At 41.1% G+C, this 21,895-nt stretch overlaps 1 protein-coding gene across 4 annotated transcripts in view; it reads right to left on the reverse strand.

Annotated features, from left to right (window-relative positions):
* LOC144009098 (uncharacterized) overlaps positions 1-21,895 on the reverse strand; it is a 268,151-nt gene that overhangs the window by 160,369 nt on the left and 85,887 nt on the right. For 3 of the 4 annotated variants that reach the window (XM_077508605.1, XM_077508607.1, XM_077508608.1), the window contains one exon: positions 16,468-18,507. In XM_077508605.1, coding sequence (XP_077364731.1) covers positions 18,361-18,507 — 147 coding nt within the window. In that variant the 3' untranslated portion in view covers positions 16,468-18,360. Of the gene's footprint in view, positions 1-16,467; positions 18,508-21,895 lie in introns of those variants that run through there. The other variant, XM_077508606.1, reaches the window with a different exon arrangement.

Raw genomic sequence — 21,895 nt, forward strand, 5'->3', positions numbered from 1 at the left:
TTACCCTGAAAAAGTAACTTAATTACTTTACCGATTACTTGATTTTTAAAAGTATTACAAATGACTTATTAATTACTTTCAGTTGATGTTGACAACTGGTTTTGCCAATATTGTATTGGAAGTGCATTTTTTTAACCGTAATGTTGAAGTAGCAGCACCCACTGACCAGCACGCCTCTTATGGGGTCATGGGAGTGACGTTTACATACGTTAGCTGACAACAGTTAAACATTGGATATGCCTCTGACATGGAAAATAAAAATATTTGTCACTTTTGTTTACTTCCAGTAATTAGAGATAGAGTCAACTAATACAAACTCATTTTAACATAAAAAATATCCCCCCCAAAAATGTGGTTAACTATAATTAAGATCAGTTCATGTTATGTTCAGGTCATCATTATTCATTGTTTATTATTTAACTTCACATGAATGAAATCTCTTTTTGGGCTCATAAATGTTTGCAGGGTCCTCATGAGAATAGACTTTAAGCTACGTTTGGCCATCGGATGATCATTGTTGGTTCTCTTGTGCCAGGGACAAATTAGAGAGACAAAGATAGACAAAGGCACAAGTAATGACAAATAGTGCAGCAGAGAGAGAGAGAGAGAGAAAGATGGGAAGACGCGATAAAAGGCAAGAACAGCCCCAGACAATGAAAGTGGAGCGTGTGTATGGGAGACAATTAGCGTGCAGGTTGGCTGTCCTTTACGACTCTCATGGCTCATAATAACCAGGCTAAACGTTTATATTAACACGGGATATCAGCCTCGCCATCAGAGCAGTCAAAGCACACATAATTATATCCAGGCCTCCAAATGAACCGTCGTTAGTTTCATACACATTCATAAGAAAGAGGGGGGGGGGGGGGGAGAACGCGAGAAGCGAAATCTAATTTAGCCCTTCAAATCACATTCATAGGCTGGGACTGTCATGTACCTCCTGAGAGGAAAGGATGACAGAGCGAAGGAGGGGGAGCGAGAGACTGAAACGGACGGTGAGAGAGCGAGCGAGAGGCTGCAAAGGTCAGGGGACCTCAACTTAGTGGAGATAGCCAAATATTATGTTAATATGGACTCCCATTTTACATAGAGCTAATCAGCGTGGCCCAGAATTAAAGGGGCAGATAATTAATTTTAGAGTAAGGGGTTATCCGCGTCTCCCTATTGTCTTGGTGGGGAAACCAGAGAGAGAGGGGGGGGGGGGGGGGGGGGACATAGAAAGAGGCAGGAGTCCCTCAGACTGTGTTGAACATGCACTGATAAGACAAGAGGAGCAAGGAGTGACACACAAAGAAGAAAAAAAAAAGTATGTCGAATAGAAGTCACACAAAAAGGCAAACCATTAAAAAGGTCTCAGGGTGGGAATGAGAAGCTGCAATTTTTTTTTTTGACATCTTCTTCCAATCCGTTTCATTTCTTTCATCTGGGGTGTTGTAATGAGTGAGGAAGCGGCTGGTTTGGGCAAGTCGGGGGACCGTCAATACATCCAAGGGTGTGATCAACACATTTGATAAGTCAATCCAACATGATATACAGGCAAGGAGAGCTTAGTTAGGGCTGCCGCACACGAAGCAACTCGGCCAAAAACGACTATCTATCTATCTCTATATCCAGATTTCTTTATTATCTGTTTGACGTCAAATTGGTCGATAATTGCCAATAATTACCGGCCACTGATATTATTGCGCATCCCTATTCACAATATGTTCCCAATCACTATAGAGTCAAGACTCATATCTCAAAGCTTTATTTCGTGTTTCTTATAATAAACAAGCAGGATATCGAAGATTCTGGGCTTTGTAGACCTCAGTGAATTATTTCCGCTTTTTATAGCATATCTGGTATTAGTTGTTGTTTTATGGTGTGTTTTGCCTCATGCACTCCCCGTCAGGCTGTTTAAAGCCTGTAAAATGAATCCCTGCTAAAGATGTAAAAATGCATCTTTCTTTTTTTTTCACATCACATTCCAGTCCTTGGCCATAAAGCGCGGCAAATCATCATGCAGTCGGAATAAGCTCAGTCTTCCGCCAGCAGAAACTGCACACGTTCTCGGTCGGCGTCTTTTCCATACTCATGTTTAATCCATTCGGGATAGGGCCTCATTACAAGCTGCCATAGTGGAAGTACCTGGCATGCAAACACACCACTCATGCAGTAAACACTATTGTGAACGCTCCACCGCCGTACGACATCATTTTTACGCCGACAGACCCAACGAGTTGCGAACCAAGCATGGCGTCGCACGGAAACAAATGTGCAAAAGCGCGGCCAGTTTAGGTGGGGGATGCCCTGTTTACATGGACTAACGTCTGTTAGCAGGTACTTACTTTGAAGCGTCATCCCACCATGCCTGTAGTGTGAGCCCAGATTACGTTGAGGCTGTCACTAAAGGCCTGCGCGCACCCGCAAACACGCACACACGCATTGTGCGTGAAGCAGTCGAAACACATCGTCGAGCCCGCATCGCACGTCTCATTTACATACATGAAGTGCATTTGTGATGTTTCCGCATTTTGCCAGCTGCTGCTGCTTCGCAACATGAAATGTTCCCGCTAAAATGTCATTTTCAGCCCTATTGTTGGGAGGGGAGATGACAAAAGATGGAATAGGACGGGGTGGGGAGGGAGAAGAGAGGGCTTGGGGAAAACAGGGGAAGATCTGAGCCTTTGATATTCCACGAAGGAAAACAGTTGACAAAATGAGATGACTCAAACCTGACCCCGCCCCTTTGATGGTACAAAAAAAAAAAAAAAGTGTCAGCAGTGATTGCCCTTCTCTTTTCGTTTAAACTTCAACATTTGAACACTGTTAATCAATTGACCTCCATTGTCAGCTAATCCTCAACTGTGTCCAATTCATTCAGCTCAAAGTATCAGTGGACTTACTTCCGTTCATCTTTTTAATGACATTTAACCAAATGGGACTAATGTGCAATTTCTCATTTTAATCTGTAAAATTATTATTATTATATGCGCGTGTTAAGTATGCACATTTTACAAAAGAGCAGAGTATGGCAATTTTTGAAGCAGCAGAAATTGAAACTATAGCGGAACCCCGAAAGTCCAACTCCACAAAAGTGGGAGGATTTTGGAAGAATGCCACAAAAAAAAAAAAAAACATTACCTAGTCAAAGTGTAAAAACAATCACTGAACTACAGGAAATGAAATGTATTGCAAATGCAAATGTGTGATGTCGGGAGTGGTTGACTCGTACAGTAAATACAATACAAATAGTCGGTTGATCAATTCCTGATCCCAATTGGGTTATTTTTGAACGACTGTTTTTAAGAGTGCAGCATGTCATAAAATAGGTAAAATACCGACAGATGTTTTCAAAAGTAAGAGCAGATGTTTGTAAACGTCTTAGCTTGAATCAACGCAATGATAATCAGTCTGCTTTCATAGAGGATGAAAGAATTCTGACAATATTTACTGTTGAGAGGTTGAAATTCTGATGATTTATTTAAATTTAAGTCTCTAAACGCTTAATCAGTTGTGAAAAATAATTCTAAATTGATTTGATAATTGTTTGGTTGTCAACCAATTAATCATTGCACCTCTATTTTAAATTGTTTACAAAGTGTTTAATGTCTCTTTGTTTATTCATGACAGTTAAGAAATGTTAAATGTGAGTAAAATATGACAACGCATGGTTAAGTTAATCAAGGTTTCCTGATGGGGTCAACAACAACTTAATTCACATTGTATCATTTCCTGTTGAAATATACATTTGTTAAAAATTTGAAAAACTTGAGATGTCAATCAGCATCATAGAAAGACTTGCGTTTCAAACTTGTTACGTTTCTTGAAACATATAAAGCATTTCCAGAAGTGGCGTCTCGAGTACTCCATTTTCCCAAATATTGATCTCCTTTGCTCCAGTCTGGAGCGTTAGTGTCGTTATGAATTTACCGTATTTCACGCGGGCAGTGTTTTACTGGTCCAATCTGAGCCTTGCTCAATAGTAACGCAATCAGCCGAGTTTTAACTCCATTTTCTGTCTCTTCTGGCTGAAAGCGGCGAGTTTACAGCTCGTGTGTGGATGTTAAGGCGGCTCTCATGTGTGCGTTTACTTGCATACATACACCGTGTATGCACACTGTAGTAACCACTTTGACACTCCCAATCCTTCCTGCTCCATCATCTCATTGACGGATGTTTCTTATCCTGTCAGCCATTGCTCTGCTGGGAAGGGAGGGCGAGGCGAGGCGAGGCGAGGCGAGGCATATAGAGAAAGATGAAGACGGGGAACAGAGAGGAAGAAAAAGGAAGACGGGGGAACAAAGGACAGGGACCGAACAAAAAAAGTCCAAATGAGGATAAAAGAGGGCGAAGGAGTGGTGCCGAACCATGAAGTGGTGTCGTTATCATCGGCACTTGGGGGACGCGCCCAAATGGAGATTGAATCTGGAGTAAGCAAGCTACGGAGATCTGACGCTTTCTGGGAATCACGTCAATATAATTCATTTAACATGCAAAATGGCATTGCAGTAGTGTAAACAATTCACTCATGCTAATGCTAATGCTAATGCTAATGCCAGCTTGCCTTTCAGTGATATATTATGGGAAATTGGCCTTTAGAATCAAAACTAGGCCAACATTTTCAAGGAATCTTTTGCTTTTTGGCAATGGTAAACATAACTGGGTTAAATTACTGTAAATAAATGAGTGTACATAATCAATTGAAAACTGAAATCAAGGAAGGACGGACTGCGACGAATCGTATTCATCGATGGGAACGTTGATTATATGAATCAATCTTCACACAGGAAAGCCTGAGCCAAGTTTGACTTCTCGACTAATACGTGCTAGCCACCACAAATTTCATTGTCATTAGAAAATCTTGAAATAATTTGAATTGTAAGAATACATAATTGTGCCTTCCAAAGCCAGTTACAGATGTCATATACTGTTTTTTATTTATTTATTTTTTTTAGCATACTTAATTGTCAGAAGTATATCAGTGGCATATGGTGAGGTTAATGAATGGTGAAGATGAATCAAAAAGACTAAAAATTCACCTAATTGTATGAAGTTTAATCATTCACATTATTAGATTGGAAAATAATTCAATGTAAAGCACAAACCAGATAACCAAAATGGAAATTATTATTATTGTTATTATTTTACATGCCTATCCTGACCACACGTCCCCCAGTTGTGTTTATATAAAGTAAGTCGACTACGGTAATACAAATGAAAACTCACAAACTTCACTAACAGCCTTTGCCAAGTGTTTGCAAAAATGCAGTATAGAAAGTCAAATATGTGAACATGTAATATTTGCTTGAATTGTCTGCCTATCTAACTCAAATATTTTCTAGTTTCACAATGAAAATTTCAATGAAAGAGTAAGAGTTGTTTAAAATTCAGAATTACCGTACTCGACAGCTTTTGACATGAATGATTGTTCTGCCTAATCCCAACAGGTCATCGTAAAAGTAACTGGAACTAAATTGCGAGTCCACGCTCGCAGGGAAGGAAGGTGTTCCCACAGATAGTTGAAAAGATGATCTTAATCCAAAGCAGACTCCCATCTGTCTCCCATTAGCAGGAATCTTCCTTAGTCCCAAGAATGTCTACATTTCATAAATATTATCTGCACCTGGCAAAGAAAGCCGGACAAAAGCCAGAGCAATTTTTTCAGGGCCGAATCCCAGCATAATTAGCACTCATAACATCGTCTCTGCGTGCCGCATGGCCTTATTTTCTGCACTTTAATTGTCTTGCGGTACAATTGAGAAAAGAACACAAATATGTATTTTTTGACCATAGAAGATGTAATTAGGTTAAGCAGCCATTTCGAAACAACCCCAAAAAAGTTACTGGCAACATGGCGATAAGTTCTCGATGTCTGTTGTTGCTGTTCTCAACCGGTGGGCCCAACCAAATGTCATCGGTCAAGTGCATGGTTGGCCCGTGACACTAAAACTGTGAAAGAGAAGCACTCACTTTTTTTTTTGTGCGGTTTTTTTTGGTATTCTCAATACAGCTTTTCTGAAACATCTCCTAATAGCCGCGGGAGGGAGGAAAGAGCAGATGACACACGTGTATATAGCGGGAAGCAGGAGGGAGGAGGGGGAGAGAAAAAGATGTAAGCTCATTACTGAGACGAGTTGAAAAAAAAGCGGAGCATGAGAGAGAAGAAAAGTAAAAGTTAAGCACTTCCTGAAACTTCGTCTTCCTTTCTATCTATCTTGAAGAGTTTCCCCCCCCCCCATCGTCATCAGCGCCACCTGCGACACCCCCAACCCTCTTACTCTTACTCATTCTCTCTCGTCACTCTCTTTGAGTTAAGGAGGGTAAGGTAATCGTAATGAAATGACCCCGCGAGGCATGATGGCAGCCCTCGCCTGATAAGTTATTCCTGACTGGCTTTTAAGCTGCTGTCAAGCAATTTCCCTTGAAACCTCGCTTTGTTTTTGAGGGATTGTGTGCATGTGTGTGCGTGCGTGCGTGCGCGTACAGTGCGATGTTGCTTTGACACCCCTGCTTGTCTCCCATGAGGGGTGCAGATGACAACCTGGAGGTATAGCGACGCGAACGCGCGCGCCGCGGTGGGTGTGTGCGGGGTGCAGCGGGAGACATCTCACAGATGACAATCCAGCTAATTGAAATGACAGATTATTCTAATGTGCAGAAAGTCATTAAAAACCCAGCAGCCGTTTTTCTTCCCTTTTTTTTTTCCCGCTCTTGCCGTTTCCCTAGCTGAGTTTTTCTGCCTCAAGAGTGTGAGATGGAGCTGGATGTGAACTTAAAGGAGACGTTGGCATCCCATTTCCTTCAAGCTCATGATCAGGACAGCCTGACAAGATGGAGTTAAATGCAGGTGATATTTATACAACTTGTACGGTAATTAACATTATCAAAGCTTCTGCGCTTACATAAATAAAAACGAATTAAATAATGGTTGAAAACCGTGGACATAATTGATTATGATGACTTTATGTTGGACAACTAACTCCAAAATAATTCATCCACTGGCTGAATTACAATATTTTCTATTAGATATCTTTCTACTGGAAATGACAGCCATCATTTGTGTTTATGGTGCCAATCGACCGGCAAACTGTTGCCCGAAGCGGTATCGTTTGTTTCAGTGCGGGTAAGTGGAACTTCTTCACCCACCCCAGAATCATCTATTAATGTCTTTTAAAGTGGACCACAAAAAAAATAATAACAACAATAATTTAAAAAAAAATCCAGAAAAATCAGTTGTGAAACAATGTGAAAAACTTAGTAAATTCAACGACATTTTACAACACATGGCTTGATAATTTTGGTTTACCCAATTGCTAAATCAGTTCTGTTCATTCAAAAGCCAAAAGACAGAAGCCTGACTTGATACTCAAGTTTTATAGATCAGGAATACACCACAGACAGTCTGAGGAAATTCTAGTCCATCTAAATACTGACTTTCTAATTCCATCCACTTTTTTTTTTTTTTTTTTTTAACTCCAACAGGCAGTCAAGACCGGTGTGGCGATATCTGAAAACATTCAAGCGGCTGATAGCGAACTGCTTCCAGACCGCCTTGCAACAGATCCAGACAGTTGAGACCGGGCGGGGAAAACATTCTTTAAGATTCCACCACCAACTCCGCCTCCTCTATTGACATTCGGCGGAGGTAAATATTTAACAGGCGGCTGTTGAGTGCCGTGTGCAGTACGGCACAGGCCAGCCTGCGGTGGAGATATGTATATAGACAAGGCTGTTTTATTAAGAGTTGCTGCAGACATATTAAGGTAAAGTATGCCTGACACCGAGGGAGGAAATTGCCTGTATATGACACGATTCCTCAATACTGTGGCAGCTCGCCTCAATGCAATTTTGCACGAGGCGATTGACGGAGAATGACATGCAACGCAGGGGAGGGAGAGCGAATGAGAGCGAGATGAGATGCTGGGGGACGGCGGTGAGCGTCTCATGAATGTGTGTAATGTAGGTGGCACGGTGGGGTGACACGCGGGGTTTGTAATTGCACTTTGCCATGTGAGGGATTGGCCCAAAGATGGCCGTGTTTACCCGAGGCCAGCTTATGTTTGCTCTGCGCCGGAGCGATGGCGGGCGAGGTGCGGTTCACGGTTGCAATATTTCAGGGAAATACACGCAGAAAAGCAATGAGACACGACACACTTCCTAATCAATTAATCAGTCTATCAGGGATTAGGTGGGACTTTTCATTTTAGCAACATATTATGCCTCCAACTATGCAGGAATATTCTGGGCAAGGCTCCGTTTTGCTCTTGTGCAGGGATGGGCAACTTAAATGCTGGAGGGGGGCACCATTTTTTTTTTCCATCAGTACTACTTGAGGGGCCACATAGGACCACACACTTCTTAACCAGATGTATGACACCAATTTCAGATATACATGCTACATGCTCTTAATACGTTTCTCAATGCATGTATAAAACATCAACTATCCAAAAAAAAAAAAAAAAAAAAAAAAAAAAAAGAGCAATGATGACGAGACGTAAGACTACCGAATGAACAATTCTGAGCTCTTCAAAAAAAAATAAATAAAAAAATAAAAAAAATAAAAATAAAAACTATCCTAAGCCATCAATAAAAGATTTGAAGCAAAAAATAATAATAATAATTCGTGCAAAGGGCTCTCTTGCATAAAGATTACCATTTAAGAATGGCACAAAACTGCTGAACAGCAAATCACCGTTAATTGTAAGAACTTTTTTTTTTTTTTCCACATATATCAACTCACACAAAATTTCAATGTTATTGAGTCACTATGTTTGTCCTGCATATCATTCCAAATCCGCTAAAAAAAAATGAGACCTACTCATATAATATAGGCCGGTATAAGACCCAGTGTAAGCCATCATGTCTACCATCTAGTGGTAAATCGTGATACTACATTTTAAAATTAAATTTGATACATCTACAGTATGTAGTTCGGCACCTGCAAATTTTTGTTTTAATTTAAAAATCTTTTTTTTTTCTTCCATATTTAAAAAAAATATTTTATTTTACTGTTTTTTTCCAGGATTTTTTTTCCTCATTTACCTCCAGACTTTTGATGAAAATGTATAATAAATGTTTATCAGCGTTTTTTGAAGAATATTTTAGGTGTATTAGACTAAATAAAAAAAAAACCCCATCCATCTATCCGTCCGTCCCTCTGTCCGTCCGTCCATCCATCTATCTGTCGAATACCCTCAGGACCTTACATTTACATTTCATCACGTCACATTGCCATCCTTTGTTTATTTTATTTCCATGCAGGGTGCTTTGCAAAAAGCATCCAGTCTTGATATGAGTCATTTCCTTCAATCCAGTTTCAGCACAATCCATGCAGTTTTCATTTCAACGTCTAGAGGTCCCTGTTGTCTTTAGTGCCAATCAGTCTCAACTGCCTGCATAAAAGTCCAACAATTCTCCCAATCACATTCTAATTAAAAAGAACAACCTAATTAACCTCGGGAATGTATCCCATAATTCGGTAATATTAACACGATCATCCCAGAGCTTGTAAATGTTTGGCGATAAAAAGCAAAAAAGCGGAATTAAAGCCAGTTGCTAATTAATAGGAAGACACGATAATTGAGCTTATGAAAATGGGCTGGAATTGGTGAGGACTTTATAGTTTTAAGGACTTTTTATTATCAGCGTGTCAAATATGAAATGGGAGTCGTATTTTATTTTTTCTTTGAAGACTGAAGGCTGTGCGTGATTGGGATGAAGTACGTGGCGCATCACGCGGCGCGCTTTGCTCGCCGCCTATTCCCCAAAGAGGCGCACGCTCAAGTGCTGCACTATATCTTAAGACATGCAAAACAAGGACCTAACTGAATGTGATACACCCGATCAAACTGCCGCCATAAATTCTTCATAATTCAATCAAAAAAAAAAGCAAAAAAAAGCTCCTTCCTGGCGTTTTCTCGCGGGCATCCCGAGACATGTTGTTCGTGTGTGTTCGTGTCGCGATGGCAGCACTTGACTGCTCCTGACTTGTGATTGGAAAATTGAACCAGAGGACAAAGAGGTGAAGTGACAATGAGGTGGGGAGAACACAAGGAGAGAATGAAAGCGCAGAATTGTAGTACACTCCTGTGGCTCATTCCCGCTCAGCAATATATCTGTCAGAAGCCTCATCGCCATCCCAAGGTAGACTCTTCCATTCATAATGGCCCATTTAGAGTAAATAGCTTCAGATCATCAGCATAGTCGCCATTATCAAAGATATATAACCGCGCGCGCGCGCCACGACTGAGCTATCGCCGGCATACTGACTCTTTGGAATATGTTGCCTATAATGTGTGAGCGATGTGAGTGTGCGCTTGTTTCCGAAGATGGCCGGCCGAAGAAAATCAATAGCTTGGAGCTATAAAGCATGCAAAAACAAAATCACTAACCTTAGCTTCTGCTTAGACAAAGTTTGCTTTCTGCACATTTTATCATGGCCGCGATGCTTGCAGATTATCATAATTAAATCTCGAAACCCAACGTTAACGACGGTGTTCCATCGCCATATTTTCCTCTATAGGGACATTTTAGAGCTTGAGATGACTGCATGCAATATTCAGGGCTTTTTTTTTAATGTAGTAATCTGATGGCAACATATACAAGAAAATATGATACTGCTCAACTTTAAATTGACATTGTCCAAGGTATTTATTGTGCATTTGGTGCTTTTTTATTTTTATTTTGCTGTAATAGAATAATGTGCAATTGCACATCCACGACAGTAGGTGGCAGTGGCGCTTTCATTGTCAAAGAGCACACATGGAGGGGGAGCTCAAATTTGGCTCAATGTGAATGTCGCTTAAGTGACTCTGCCAATCAGAAGTGTTCATTTGAAGCTTTTGAAACTTTTACATTATCTCGCAAGTCATCATCAATTTTGAGTAATGTAATTGCAAATGCACTGCATGTTGCCCATATGTTGATTTATACGTGTTGTTCATTAGCATAATTTCATGCATATTACATGTGGATGTATTGCATCTTTTAGTGCCGTCACATTAAATTGGGGACCAGCATAAAATGGAGGATTTGTTTTGATAAATTATTCTGTTGCGACAGCTGTTCTAAACATGTGGAAGCCAAATGGAAGGCTCAGGAATGATGAGGACTGTGGACATTTCTCCCTTGTCCTTCATTAGAAATGTAATAAATTATGCCCATGTAACATTTCAGTGATTACTATTTAATAAAGCAGCATAATTAAAATGCAAGCTTTGGGCATGTTTTTGCATTGATATATATATATATGAAGTGTACATCTGCGGATTCACGCACATCACACAGACGTACACACGCACATACACAGGGGGAGTGTGAATGGTGTGTGGCACGGCCTAAGGCTACTGTATATGTAGAATGTCGAAAATGGTGATTAGTGACACCGCCCATCTTCTTTCCGAAAGTCATTTAAGCTAAACACACTTAAAAACAACAACAACAGGGAAACAAATGATTGTTAAATATACGTCCATCATCCAGAAGGGATGTAAAAAAATGCATCACTTATATGTCCTAAGTAATACATGAATATTTATACTCATGTTCTACATATTGGAACATGATCCTCATCTGTCTTTAATTAGAAGTTGGAAACGCGAGTACAGCGTTTACTGTGGAAGAGATCATCTTCAGAGACATTAAGCCTCTTTTGGTCCAGTGAGTACTGAAGTTCTTATCAAATCACATCATTTTATCATCAATCCGCACATCGCTTAATTAGCATCGCGAAGAAATTCCTGGTTTGAAACTTTGACTTTGAGTTCATTTACACACTTTGATTCATAGTTTTGCTTTTTTTTTTTTAGGTTTGCATTATGAATAATTGATTACTGCACATGCTGCAGAGACCAACCTTCCTGGTTGGGGAAAAAAATAAATAAATACAAATCTCAGCCATATAGTGGACATGTCGGATGAATGGATCAGCATCATTGAGTGCATTGAGATTGCAGCAGATTTTGGCTTGCGGAGGGTTAATGCTCCACTCTCCAAGAAAGAATAACAGAGGTCCCCTCGCAGCCTCTGCTAAAACTCCATCACTCAGAGATGAAGTTGGAATAGGCAGATGGAGGTGATGAGAAAGGGTGAAAGAAAAAAAAAAAAAAGGCGGTGGAGGGAAATACATTTGCAACGTTAGCGCCACATGATTGAGCAACAGCGATGAGGAGGGGGGGGCGGGGAGAGCGAAAAAATAGAGTGGCTGTTAGTCAAGGTGTCTTAATGTATATTGCATTCATCTCCTGTCTTCCACTATTCCTCACCACATCAGATAGCAAGTATGTGACGGAAGCCAAATGGGAGATTGCACAGCAGATCAAAAGGTGCGGCTGCAGTTGAGATAAGTCGACCCCCAATCGCCATCCAGTTCATCCGTCTCATCAAATGGCGGCTCATTTCTCTTGTCTTGGTGATATTTAGAGCTGATTTACATTTTATGGACAGACATTGAATGGGCCTAACCATAACTGCAGTAATGTGAAAAGCTTCCGTAGGTCACACGTTGCATGACCAATTCTGAACAATTTCTCTTTCTGTCCTCTCTCAACTGAAAATGATTGCTGGAAAGGTTTTCTATCAACAAAGTGCTGTTACCTCTTTTTAACAAAGAACGTGTCATAGAAGAAAATGTGTCTGATTATAAGGTATCTTCTGATGAGAACGAGAACCCCAGTGTTAAACCTGTTATTGTCACTTTGACCACCTGCAAACAAATATTTCACAAAAATGGAACGTTATTGTGGTCTGTCTTGACACTTGAACAACAGTTGTAGACTTGTGCTGCTTTTAATCACTTTCTAGTTCAGTTCAAACTCGGCAGTGGTCATCTGTCAAAGTGAAATTTGAGATTAGGGATGTTTTTAGATCTTTTTTTTTTTGCAATGTGTTTTGTATTGCAACACCTTCCGTAACGCTTCTTTGAATACGTAAATTTGCCTGGTCGGCGTCAAACTTTAAACGTCATATGAGGAACACTTTTCTCCCGTTTAGTAAAGCTGAACTGTTCCATCTCTACCTCGGAGCCTGTTTTGTGGGGCAAAAAAAAAAAAAAAAGACACAGACTCTTGAGGCATGGAGTCTCTTGCTACTACAGCATGATGTCAATGGCAAACACTCAATGTGCGGAACACACCGGCAAACAGCAAAACAATTTGTTTAATCATAAAGTGCATTTACATAAGGCAGCGGCTGCATAAATGAATGCATAATTGAACAGGTTAATGCATAATGTAGAGCTCCCCCGGGACAATAAATAAAGTGCCTTTTGAAAACGTGTGAGACAGGCGAGGATGGGGGGGGGGGGGGGGGCAAGCGAGTGCGCCAGAGACAACAGTACCCGCCGAGCGTCAGACAAAACATGAAACACGAGACCATGCCAAGGCCACCGAGGTAAGTGGGTGGGGGGGGGGGGGGGGAAGAAAGGAATATGGCAGGAAATAAATAAGTAAAAAGGGTGAAGTCATGCTAAGAGGATTTGGGGACATGCTTGGTTTCTTGCCATAATCTGTCTATTAGCACCAAAGTATTTGCAGCTCTCATAAGCATGGCGGGGACACTAATAGTGACAAGCTCACACACAACTTACTTCAACTTAACATTGCCACATGGGAATCCTCCGACACTCTCTTTTTAGCCTCTTTTTTTTCCTACCATCCTTTCACTTTCTCTTAACAGTTTCCATATGGCGCTCACATCCTGTTTGCACTTGAATCCTTCCTTTTGTGACCAACGCAAAAGAAGAGTTGATGGATCAGCCAAAATTGGGATATGCGAGAGGTCCTGCTTTTTTTTTTTTTTTGGTCCAATCAGATTTCAGCTTCAAAGTCCTGTTTGTTTGCATCAACCACAACGCACACCATTGAAATGTCACTTTCTATTTTTAACCAATCAGATTTTAGAATGACCAATCCATTGGCTTTTTTTTTTTTCCATCCCCTGATTGGTTCAGCTCTTTTTATCCCTCTGATTGGTTGAGCGTAGAATGCAAATCTTTACAGGGTAGGACAATGTCAGAGTTGAATATGAAGAAAGAATTAGATACACCGAGTTTGGATGAGCCCCATCCAATATGGCTACCTACACCTGGCAGCCATATTGGATGGGGCAAGTTCTCATCAAAGGCAGGAGGAGCCATTCCGATCGGGCACAGCTAGATTGGAAATGAAGTCATCCTTAACAGTAACACAGTTTGAACGTTACTGGCAATTGGGGGTAAAATTTAGCAAACAGATGTACAAAATATGTGTATATGGCATGAAGTCCCCCCCAAGGCTGTGTGCTGAGTCACCACCTATAATTTCAAGGTCATCTCAGACTGATATCATAATCATGTTTACCTAAGTCACAATTGTACTTTATCGAATCTAAAACTTTTCCGTTTTCTTGTTTGTGAATTAGAAAATACAATTATTGTTATTAAAGCCATATTCACGTTTCTGTTTCATTGCAGCGAGCTACCTGTCAATGCGCGTTTTCCTCGCAGCGGTCGACAGCATGAGCCGTTGCGGGCGAGTTGCCGCGTGCGAGCTGTCAGGTGTGATAGGGAGCATTTAAGCCGCGATGCGTCACGCCCGATTATGGCCACGCGTTAGCGTCTTTCGCTCATCGCGCGCCGTGCACGCGGGCGTCGAGACGGGCGGGTCGTCAGCGGAGGTCGGACGGCCGGTGACAGCGCCGCGACCTCCGATGACGCCCTCCATTTTGTCAACGCGACGGCTCGAGCAGATTACCTCGGGCGCCATCTTCTTACTCTGTATGCTAATGGAAAAAAAAGAGAGACGTAATGAGAAATGAGTGGCAGATAAAAGAAATGACGGGGGGGAAATAAGGGCAAAAGAAGGGACAAGGCAGGAAATGGAGAAAAAGGACCATAAAGGAACGTTGCGTGTGTGATGGAGTCGTTGAAAGACTTTAAAAGGGAAACAAAAAACTGTGAGGGCAAATGTGTCACACGTGGAGAGAATAAAAACAAATAGAGTGAGGATGGAGCTGAAAAGGAACAAAAGCAGACTAATGAAGGTTATTTGCTACCAAATTGGGGGTCCCTAGGATACATTTTTAAGGTGAAAGGTAAATGAGGCAGCTGCAACATGATGAAAATGTTTGTGTGTGCGTGCATGACAGCGACAGACAGTAATGAATTCAGGGTGCATGATAGGAAAAAAAAAAAGAAAAAAAAAAAAGAGGACATTGAGACTAGTTGAATTTCAAACGGGGACAACCTTGCCTCTTTCGGATGTGTTGTCCTTGTGTCCAGGTGTGCGTGTGCGCGACTTTGAGCCCAGGTAGCAGGTGGGAGACGCTGTTGTAATCTATTATGCGCAAAGTAACTGAGCTGTCCCGAAATGTCATTAGCTAAAAGGCAAATTTCATTATTCCTCTAATAAGGAGCGTGAAGACTCTTTTTGATGTCTCCTCCTCCCAACACTTCCTGCAGCCTTTTTTTTTTTTTTGGTCTACGCACTCCTCATTATTGCTCTTCCTGGATCTGCATCCTGGTTCTTAGCAGCCTCCCTCTCAAGGTTAAAGCAAATGGCCAATGCCTGCGTTCAGAAAGTGAGAGTCAATTCAGGAGATGACGGTGACTCACCTTTCAGTATGCATTGCCCTCCCCCTCCCCTCCAGCCTTTTATGGGTGTTGGGAGTCGATGGCTAATCAGCTAGCATCAGGCCTAGCCCTCATTTCCCCTTCACACGGGCCCCATTAGGGAGCGAGCTTTCTGGAGCAGGCCGATAAGGACAATATGCTCCTCTTTCGCATACAGCCAAAATCTTCGACGGCGCTTCCCTTTGCTCGTTCAGCTCATTTCTCAGCTTTCTCTCGCTAAGCGTCCGGCGCTCTCATCCCCGTGCTCGCCTCACCTTTCACTTTTAGTTCTCATCATCTTTCTCCTAAAGTCAAATTACAAGCCCCGGACTGCCTTAACTTCCTTTTGGTAGGTTTGTGTCATGTTTATTTCCGTCATTCTGTTTGACAGTCTAATTCCTCAATTATATATATATATATATATATATATATATATATATATATAAATATGTTAATGGGTTGTTTGCTGGGTTATTCATTTGAACCTTAACAAAACAACCAACTTAACAATTAAACAAATAAAAAATTAACAACCGCAATCACAAATCAAACGATATTGCGCCATCACATGCATCACTTCTATTTTTCTGGCTAGATAAAGTAAAACAGCTAGGACGACCAACACCGGTGTTTCAAACCTCAAGCACTATAATCAGTTAATCAGTGGATGTTTACACAAAAAGACCCTAAATAACCGCGGCAACAGCAAACTACGGACGAATGAAGAGTTTGGAAGCAACAGATTGGAAATACTAGCCTCGGAGGCTTCAAGCAAAACACTATGAAAAGAAAACAGAAGGATGAATGCTTTTAGGTGTACATCCAATCATTTGGATTCTGCTGCCCCCCCCCCGCCCCAACAAATATGCATAATATGTAATGATAATTTGGCCAAAACTCTAACTCAGTATACAAAGAAAATGCAGACTGTAATGATTTTGTTTTCTATTTAAGCAGTGAAGGACCACACATGCAGTGCTAACAGTAACACACATGCTCATTTGATGAAATTAGGTTAAGAAGGATCCTGTTCTGTGCTTGCGTCTTGGAGCGATAAGAGCACACGGTGTGGAAATTAAGAGTGTGTGAGCAAAAAAGTGTGCATTTCATGTGTTTTGTATGTGAGAGAGAGAGAGAGGCTGACTAATCCCTCTGCAGAGCTGAAACGAGTTAAAAACACATCAAAGGGAAGCTTAACCTCTGTGAAACCTCACCGGGGTTTTCAAGAACAACAAATGATCATTCTGCTCATTGTTTCCAGGGGGACTCTTTTCACCGCCGCGCCGCTGACACGGTCCTGGGAGGTTTTCTTTTCTTTTTTCTTTTTTTTTTTTTTTTTTTTTAAGCCAGTGGTTTTATTTTTAATGACATTGCCATTTGTGTGCTCGTTTGGTTGTGCGTGTGCAAAACTACGTTTGCACTTAAAAAGAAGGCTCTGTTCTTTTTTTCTATAAATGTGACATGGCAAATGAGGAAAAACCAAGCTTAAAAAAGGACAAAGTTCTGCTTGAAATCATTAAAATGCTGGAAATGATAACTGCTATACAAGTTGTAAAGGACCCAATGAAGGGGAAACAAACTGTTTGGAAGACAGGTGTGCGTGCGTGTGCATGTGTGTGTGTAGGGAGGGGGGGGGGGGAATAGTGAGATGAGGACGCCGTTTGTGGTCTGGGTTTGCTTTCACCTACACTAGCTCATTATCACAGTATAATGGTGGGTTTTTTTGTTGTTTTTTTTTCCCAAGCAAAAGTTCAGGTTTGTGCATGTTTCTTTTCCTCGTCATGGCTTGGCTTGCCTCGACTAGCAGACACATTACACACATCACACAAGCACACACACATTCAAAAAGAGAGATACGTGCCATTAATCCTTTTCAAAAAGTTATTCTAAATCGCTAAAATGTTGTGCAAGATGACTTTCAATTACATGGGCTTGATTCCCCCCCCCACAGCTAATTACAACCCCTGACATTTCTATTCACAATATGAAAGTAAATCTCAATAAAACAAGCCCTCAATAATCGCACTTGCATGGCCACAAAGCGCTTCCGCGGAGGCAGCAGAATGCGCGAGCACAATGTCGTGATTACAATGTGACAAAGGCTTTGATCCTACACGTCCATCCTTGAAAACATTCTATTTCATCAGATTTCACCAGATTCCGTCACGTTTCATTGTAACTTCATACACTTGCAGCCCATTGAAATGAGATACAATGCTGCCATCTGCTGGACATAGTTAATGAGTGTTTTTGATTCCACAACCCATTGACCGGGCAACGCTGCACTTATACGTTGCACTGGTGACGTCATTCAACGTTTATGGTGGAATACATCTCAATTTTACTAAACGTTATTCAACATTTTTGGCGGTCAAAGAGTTCAGTTCAGGTACATCAGGATGTATACTTAACGGAAATGTTCAAATTCAGGAAGTAGATAGTTCAAGGTAATCTTTTTAAGATTTCAGGAAATCCCAGCATCCGCCAGTTCTGGAGAATCCTTCCTTCCTTCCTTCCTTCCTTCCTTCAGGCCATAAGCAACCTGGGACTTGACTTTGACCTGCAGGACATTAACCTCATACTGAGCATGCTCCCCGGTGAGGAGCTGGAGGTCAAAAAGTCGTGACAGGTCAAAGTATTCTGCAGGCTTTATTTGGTCGGGTCCCTCCCCGGTCTGCGTTCTCCTGGGGAGGGGGGGGGGGGGGGGGGGTGCCCTCACCCCTATGGCTTCAACCAAAGCCTGGGATTCCCCTGGTCTAGCTAGATTCGCTCCACTGAGCTCACCTTGCGTTTTAGATCCCCTCAATGCCCCTTGTCGCTTGTTTCAGGCTGGGTGGAGGTGGAAGGGATGACGAGGGGAGGCGGACGGATGTGGGCGGATGATGGCACGCCACCAGCTGCCTACGCAAGTGCTTGTTCTCCTCGCTCAGAGCCTTTAACTGGAGAGGGGAAGACAAGAAACAAAGAGAGACCTCAGCAACAATATTTTTGAAGGAACAACTTCACAGATGCTTCATCCTCACAATTAAATCCAATCAACCAAATTAGAATTGGAATTCAAAGTCACCAATAAGAATCAATCGTCAGAAGTCAGCAACGGCATGGTGATGAATTCAAAAAGTCGAACCAAAAATATGTTTTAAAACTTTCAAATTGAAGATATAATACACATTTTTCATAGAATATGCAAAACTGAGTCATTTGCTGGACAGATAAACGTCTTACACAAGTAAAAGTAAGCTCACGAGTCTTCTTCGTCTGAAGACTTCCGTACATTTTCCCGCCACGCTTATGATGTGCTCCCCCTTAGCGGCCTGCCAAGTAATTGCTCAATAAGTAAAGAACAATGGAGCCATTATAGTGGCTGTATATTAACTACAAATATCGATACTTGGCTTAGGCTTTGAAGTCAAATGTTTGTGGCATTTAGCATGCAAATACATTCGAACATATTTGCAAGTACATTGGAACATATTTAAATATGATTTTAGGTACTCAAAAATACAATTGAACGTACTCACTCGTCAAAATTGTTTCCACGCTCCCACACGCGACGATGTCAATTTCAACATAAAATTAACCCATTTGAGCAATCATGACAGCACAATTTAGCATAAAATATCCATTAGAACAACAAAACAAAACAATAACTGCTTCTGTGTCAAAACAGATTGGCAGCCCCGAAAAATAAAGATGAGAACGGCAAAATGGAGGATTTTGAAAAACATTCGCCCATTCATGAGGGGGAAGTTGAAAAAGTGCAAACATGTTCATTTGTTGTAAGAGCCGAGTAATTACATTGCTAAAGTGGCAGTGGAAAAGTTGCAATATGGAAGATAAAAGGGAGAGAGCAATTTGAAATTGTGTATTTTTAGCACGCAGGGGAAGGAAAGTAAAATAAGAAATTAAAGGAGAGGAGAGACAAAGACGCGTGCCTGGTAATGACAGCTGCATATATTTGTGTGTGTATATGTAGATGGGAAAGACATTTCTGTGAGGTTCCACTAATATTACCCTAGCACGAACACGCACACGCACGCAAATCTGATGACTACAAATAACTTGGGTTTTAGGCTTAACCCTTGAAGAGCCAATGACACCAAGTGTCAAAACCAGCCAAAGGCGCTTAAGGAGTATTTAGTCACTCTGACAGGAAAACATCCAATCAAATTTGGGGATAAAAAAAATAAAAAATGAGTGTGACACTTCTAATTAGCTGCGTATTTTAATTTTTCTCATCTTTGAATATGCTTCATTACAAGAGTTGCTGAGGTGGTGAAATTTAAAAAATAAAATGAAAATACTACTTGTCACCTCACACGAATGTGAGTGAACTCACATGCTCGTGCCGGGATCAAAAGGTTTGTTTGCGTGTTTAGATATTTCAATGCAGATTAGAAAACACTGAAAAAACATGAAAAACAACCGCCAGCTGCCTTCGCTGTCGCTGTGAAATTGTTTTGCGTGGCACTCATTTGTCAACGTTTGTCAAAAGCATCACTTTTCCATCCTCATATGATGAAACTCAAATAAAATATTCTTCAGCAGATACTTAAAGGGGAACATTATGTAAAACCGGCTTTTAAATGGCATGTCTACAAATAGTTGGATCTCTGGAGTGCCTCCCTATCGGTCGGGAAACAACACATGCAAATAATTTTTGGATCTGCCTATGTCAGAAACAGATTTTGGTCTTGTAGCATCACAGTCGGTCTAATTTAAATAAATAACAATATTCTCATGATGAGTTTATCCACTTGTGGATTGGCAGCTACCTGGGTAAAAGGAAAGACATTTTCTCTTCTGGCAATGGAAGCATCATCACCAAAAGCTGTTCTATATTTCCATTGTAAGCTAATTGGAAAGTCGACATTAAATGGAACTTGTTGCTAATTAGTAGACATGGAATTTTTGTGAAACACTGGTTTTGTTTACTTTTGTTTATTTCCGCCATAATCCTCAACATTTAAACAAATAAAGGCTTGAAACATTTCACTTTGTGTGTGGTGAACTAATATAACAAAATGCACTTTCCCTCGGTGTTCAAATTTTTTGCCAATCACTCGTCTATAAATGATATTTCATATATGAACCAAAAAAACGGAGAACACTTGTTACTTAGTGTTTCATTTCGGGCCCAGTTAAAAGGGGAAGTCAACCCCCTCAAAATGTTCTGAAGCCCCACCAGTTTTAACACAGTATCCTGATAAATATTGTGTTTTTGAAAGATGAATTTAGAAGTAAAATCCAACAATTTGTATCCATCTCAGGGCTGTAAACTGAAAAGTACATCACAGTTGCTCAGGGCTCAGCTAACGTCCAACCTGGGCTCACCTGTTTTCTGAGTTTTGGTCATGTGACATTGGCAAGCTGATCCGTGATTGGTCATTACTTGAGCCCTGATAACTGTTTATTAGTGAAAATGCTCGAAATCGGCCGGCACTGACGGGGTTGTTTTTTGGATAACGGATATTAAGGTCACATGATCCAAAAGATCAATTGATTTGAAGGTCAAATTATATACTGAGATACAACGGATCAAAGGAAGGCGGCCACGCCCCTTTTTGCCAAAAAGTCAACATTCGGCAGGTCGTACCTGCCAAACCCCTCCTCCGATTGATCTAAAATTTGAGATTCTGTGATGTCCCATCACTATCAACAAGTACACCAAGTTTCATTCAAATCCAAATCTGCTTGGTTAACGTTTTCAGATTTCTTTTAGGGTGATTTGGCGTGGAATGAATGACCCTTACGCAGCAGCAGGTTAAAACAAATCAATACAACAGTCCTCCCTTATGTGCAAACACATTTGCATCTTCAGTGAAAGCACAAAACAGAAGTTCAACATGTGACGTGCATCCCCCCCCAGCCGGGCCCTGGAGTTTCTTTTCGGAGAACTGAGTGGGCTGACGAGTACTTTTGATTTGTCCTCCTTTTGGTGATTTGTTGATTCTTGTGAAGTTCAACACAGCGGAAAAAAAAAAAAAAAAAAAGTCAGCTCTTTTCCTCAGAATATTCCTACGTGTTCCCCTCATCCCCCTACAATGTTTTATCACAGCGGGACATCTCCCTGCGCTGTCATGGGGAGATCAGCGCAGAAGTATTGATATACACCCCTAACGCACGTTCATCAAAGGGAAATCATTTACCGGTGGAAAGAGACGTCATGGCTTTTTCCCCGATACCATTTGCTCTCGTTCTTCACCACACCCCTGAACATCACCTTTCATCATCGGAAGAGGAAATGGCTGTCTTTTCTTTTTTCTTTTTCAAGTTGGACTTGGAAGTCTTTTTTTTTTTTTTTCTCTTTGTGAGCGCAACAGCAGG

This window comes from Festucalex cinctus, chromosome 20 (genome assembly GCF_051991245.1).
Source record: "Festucalex cinctus isolate MCC-2025b chromosome 20, RoL_Fcin_1.0, whole genome shotgun sequence".
Lineage (NCBI taxonomy): Eukaryota > Metazoa > Chordata > Actinopteri > Syngnathiformes > Syngnathidae > Festucalex > Festucalex cinctus.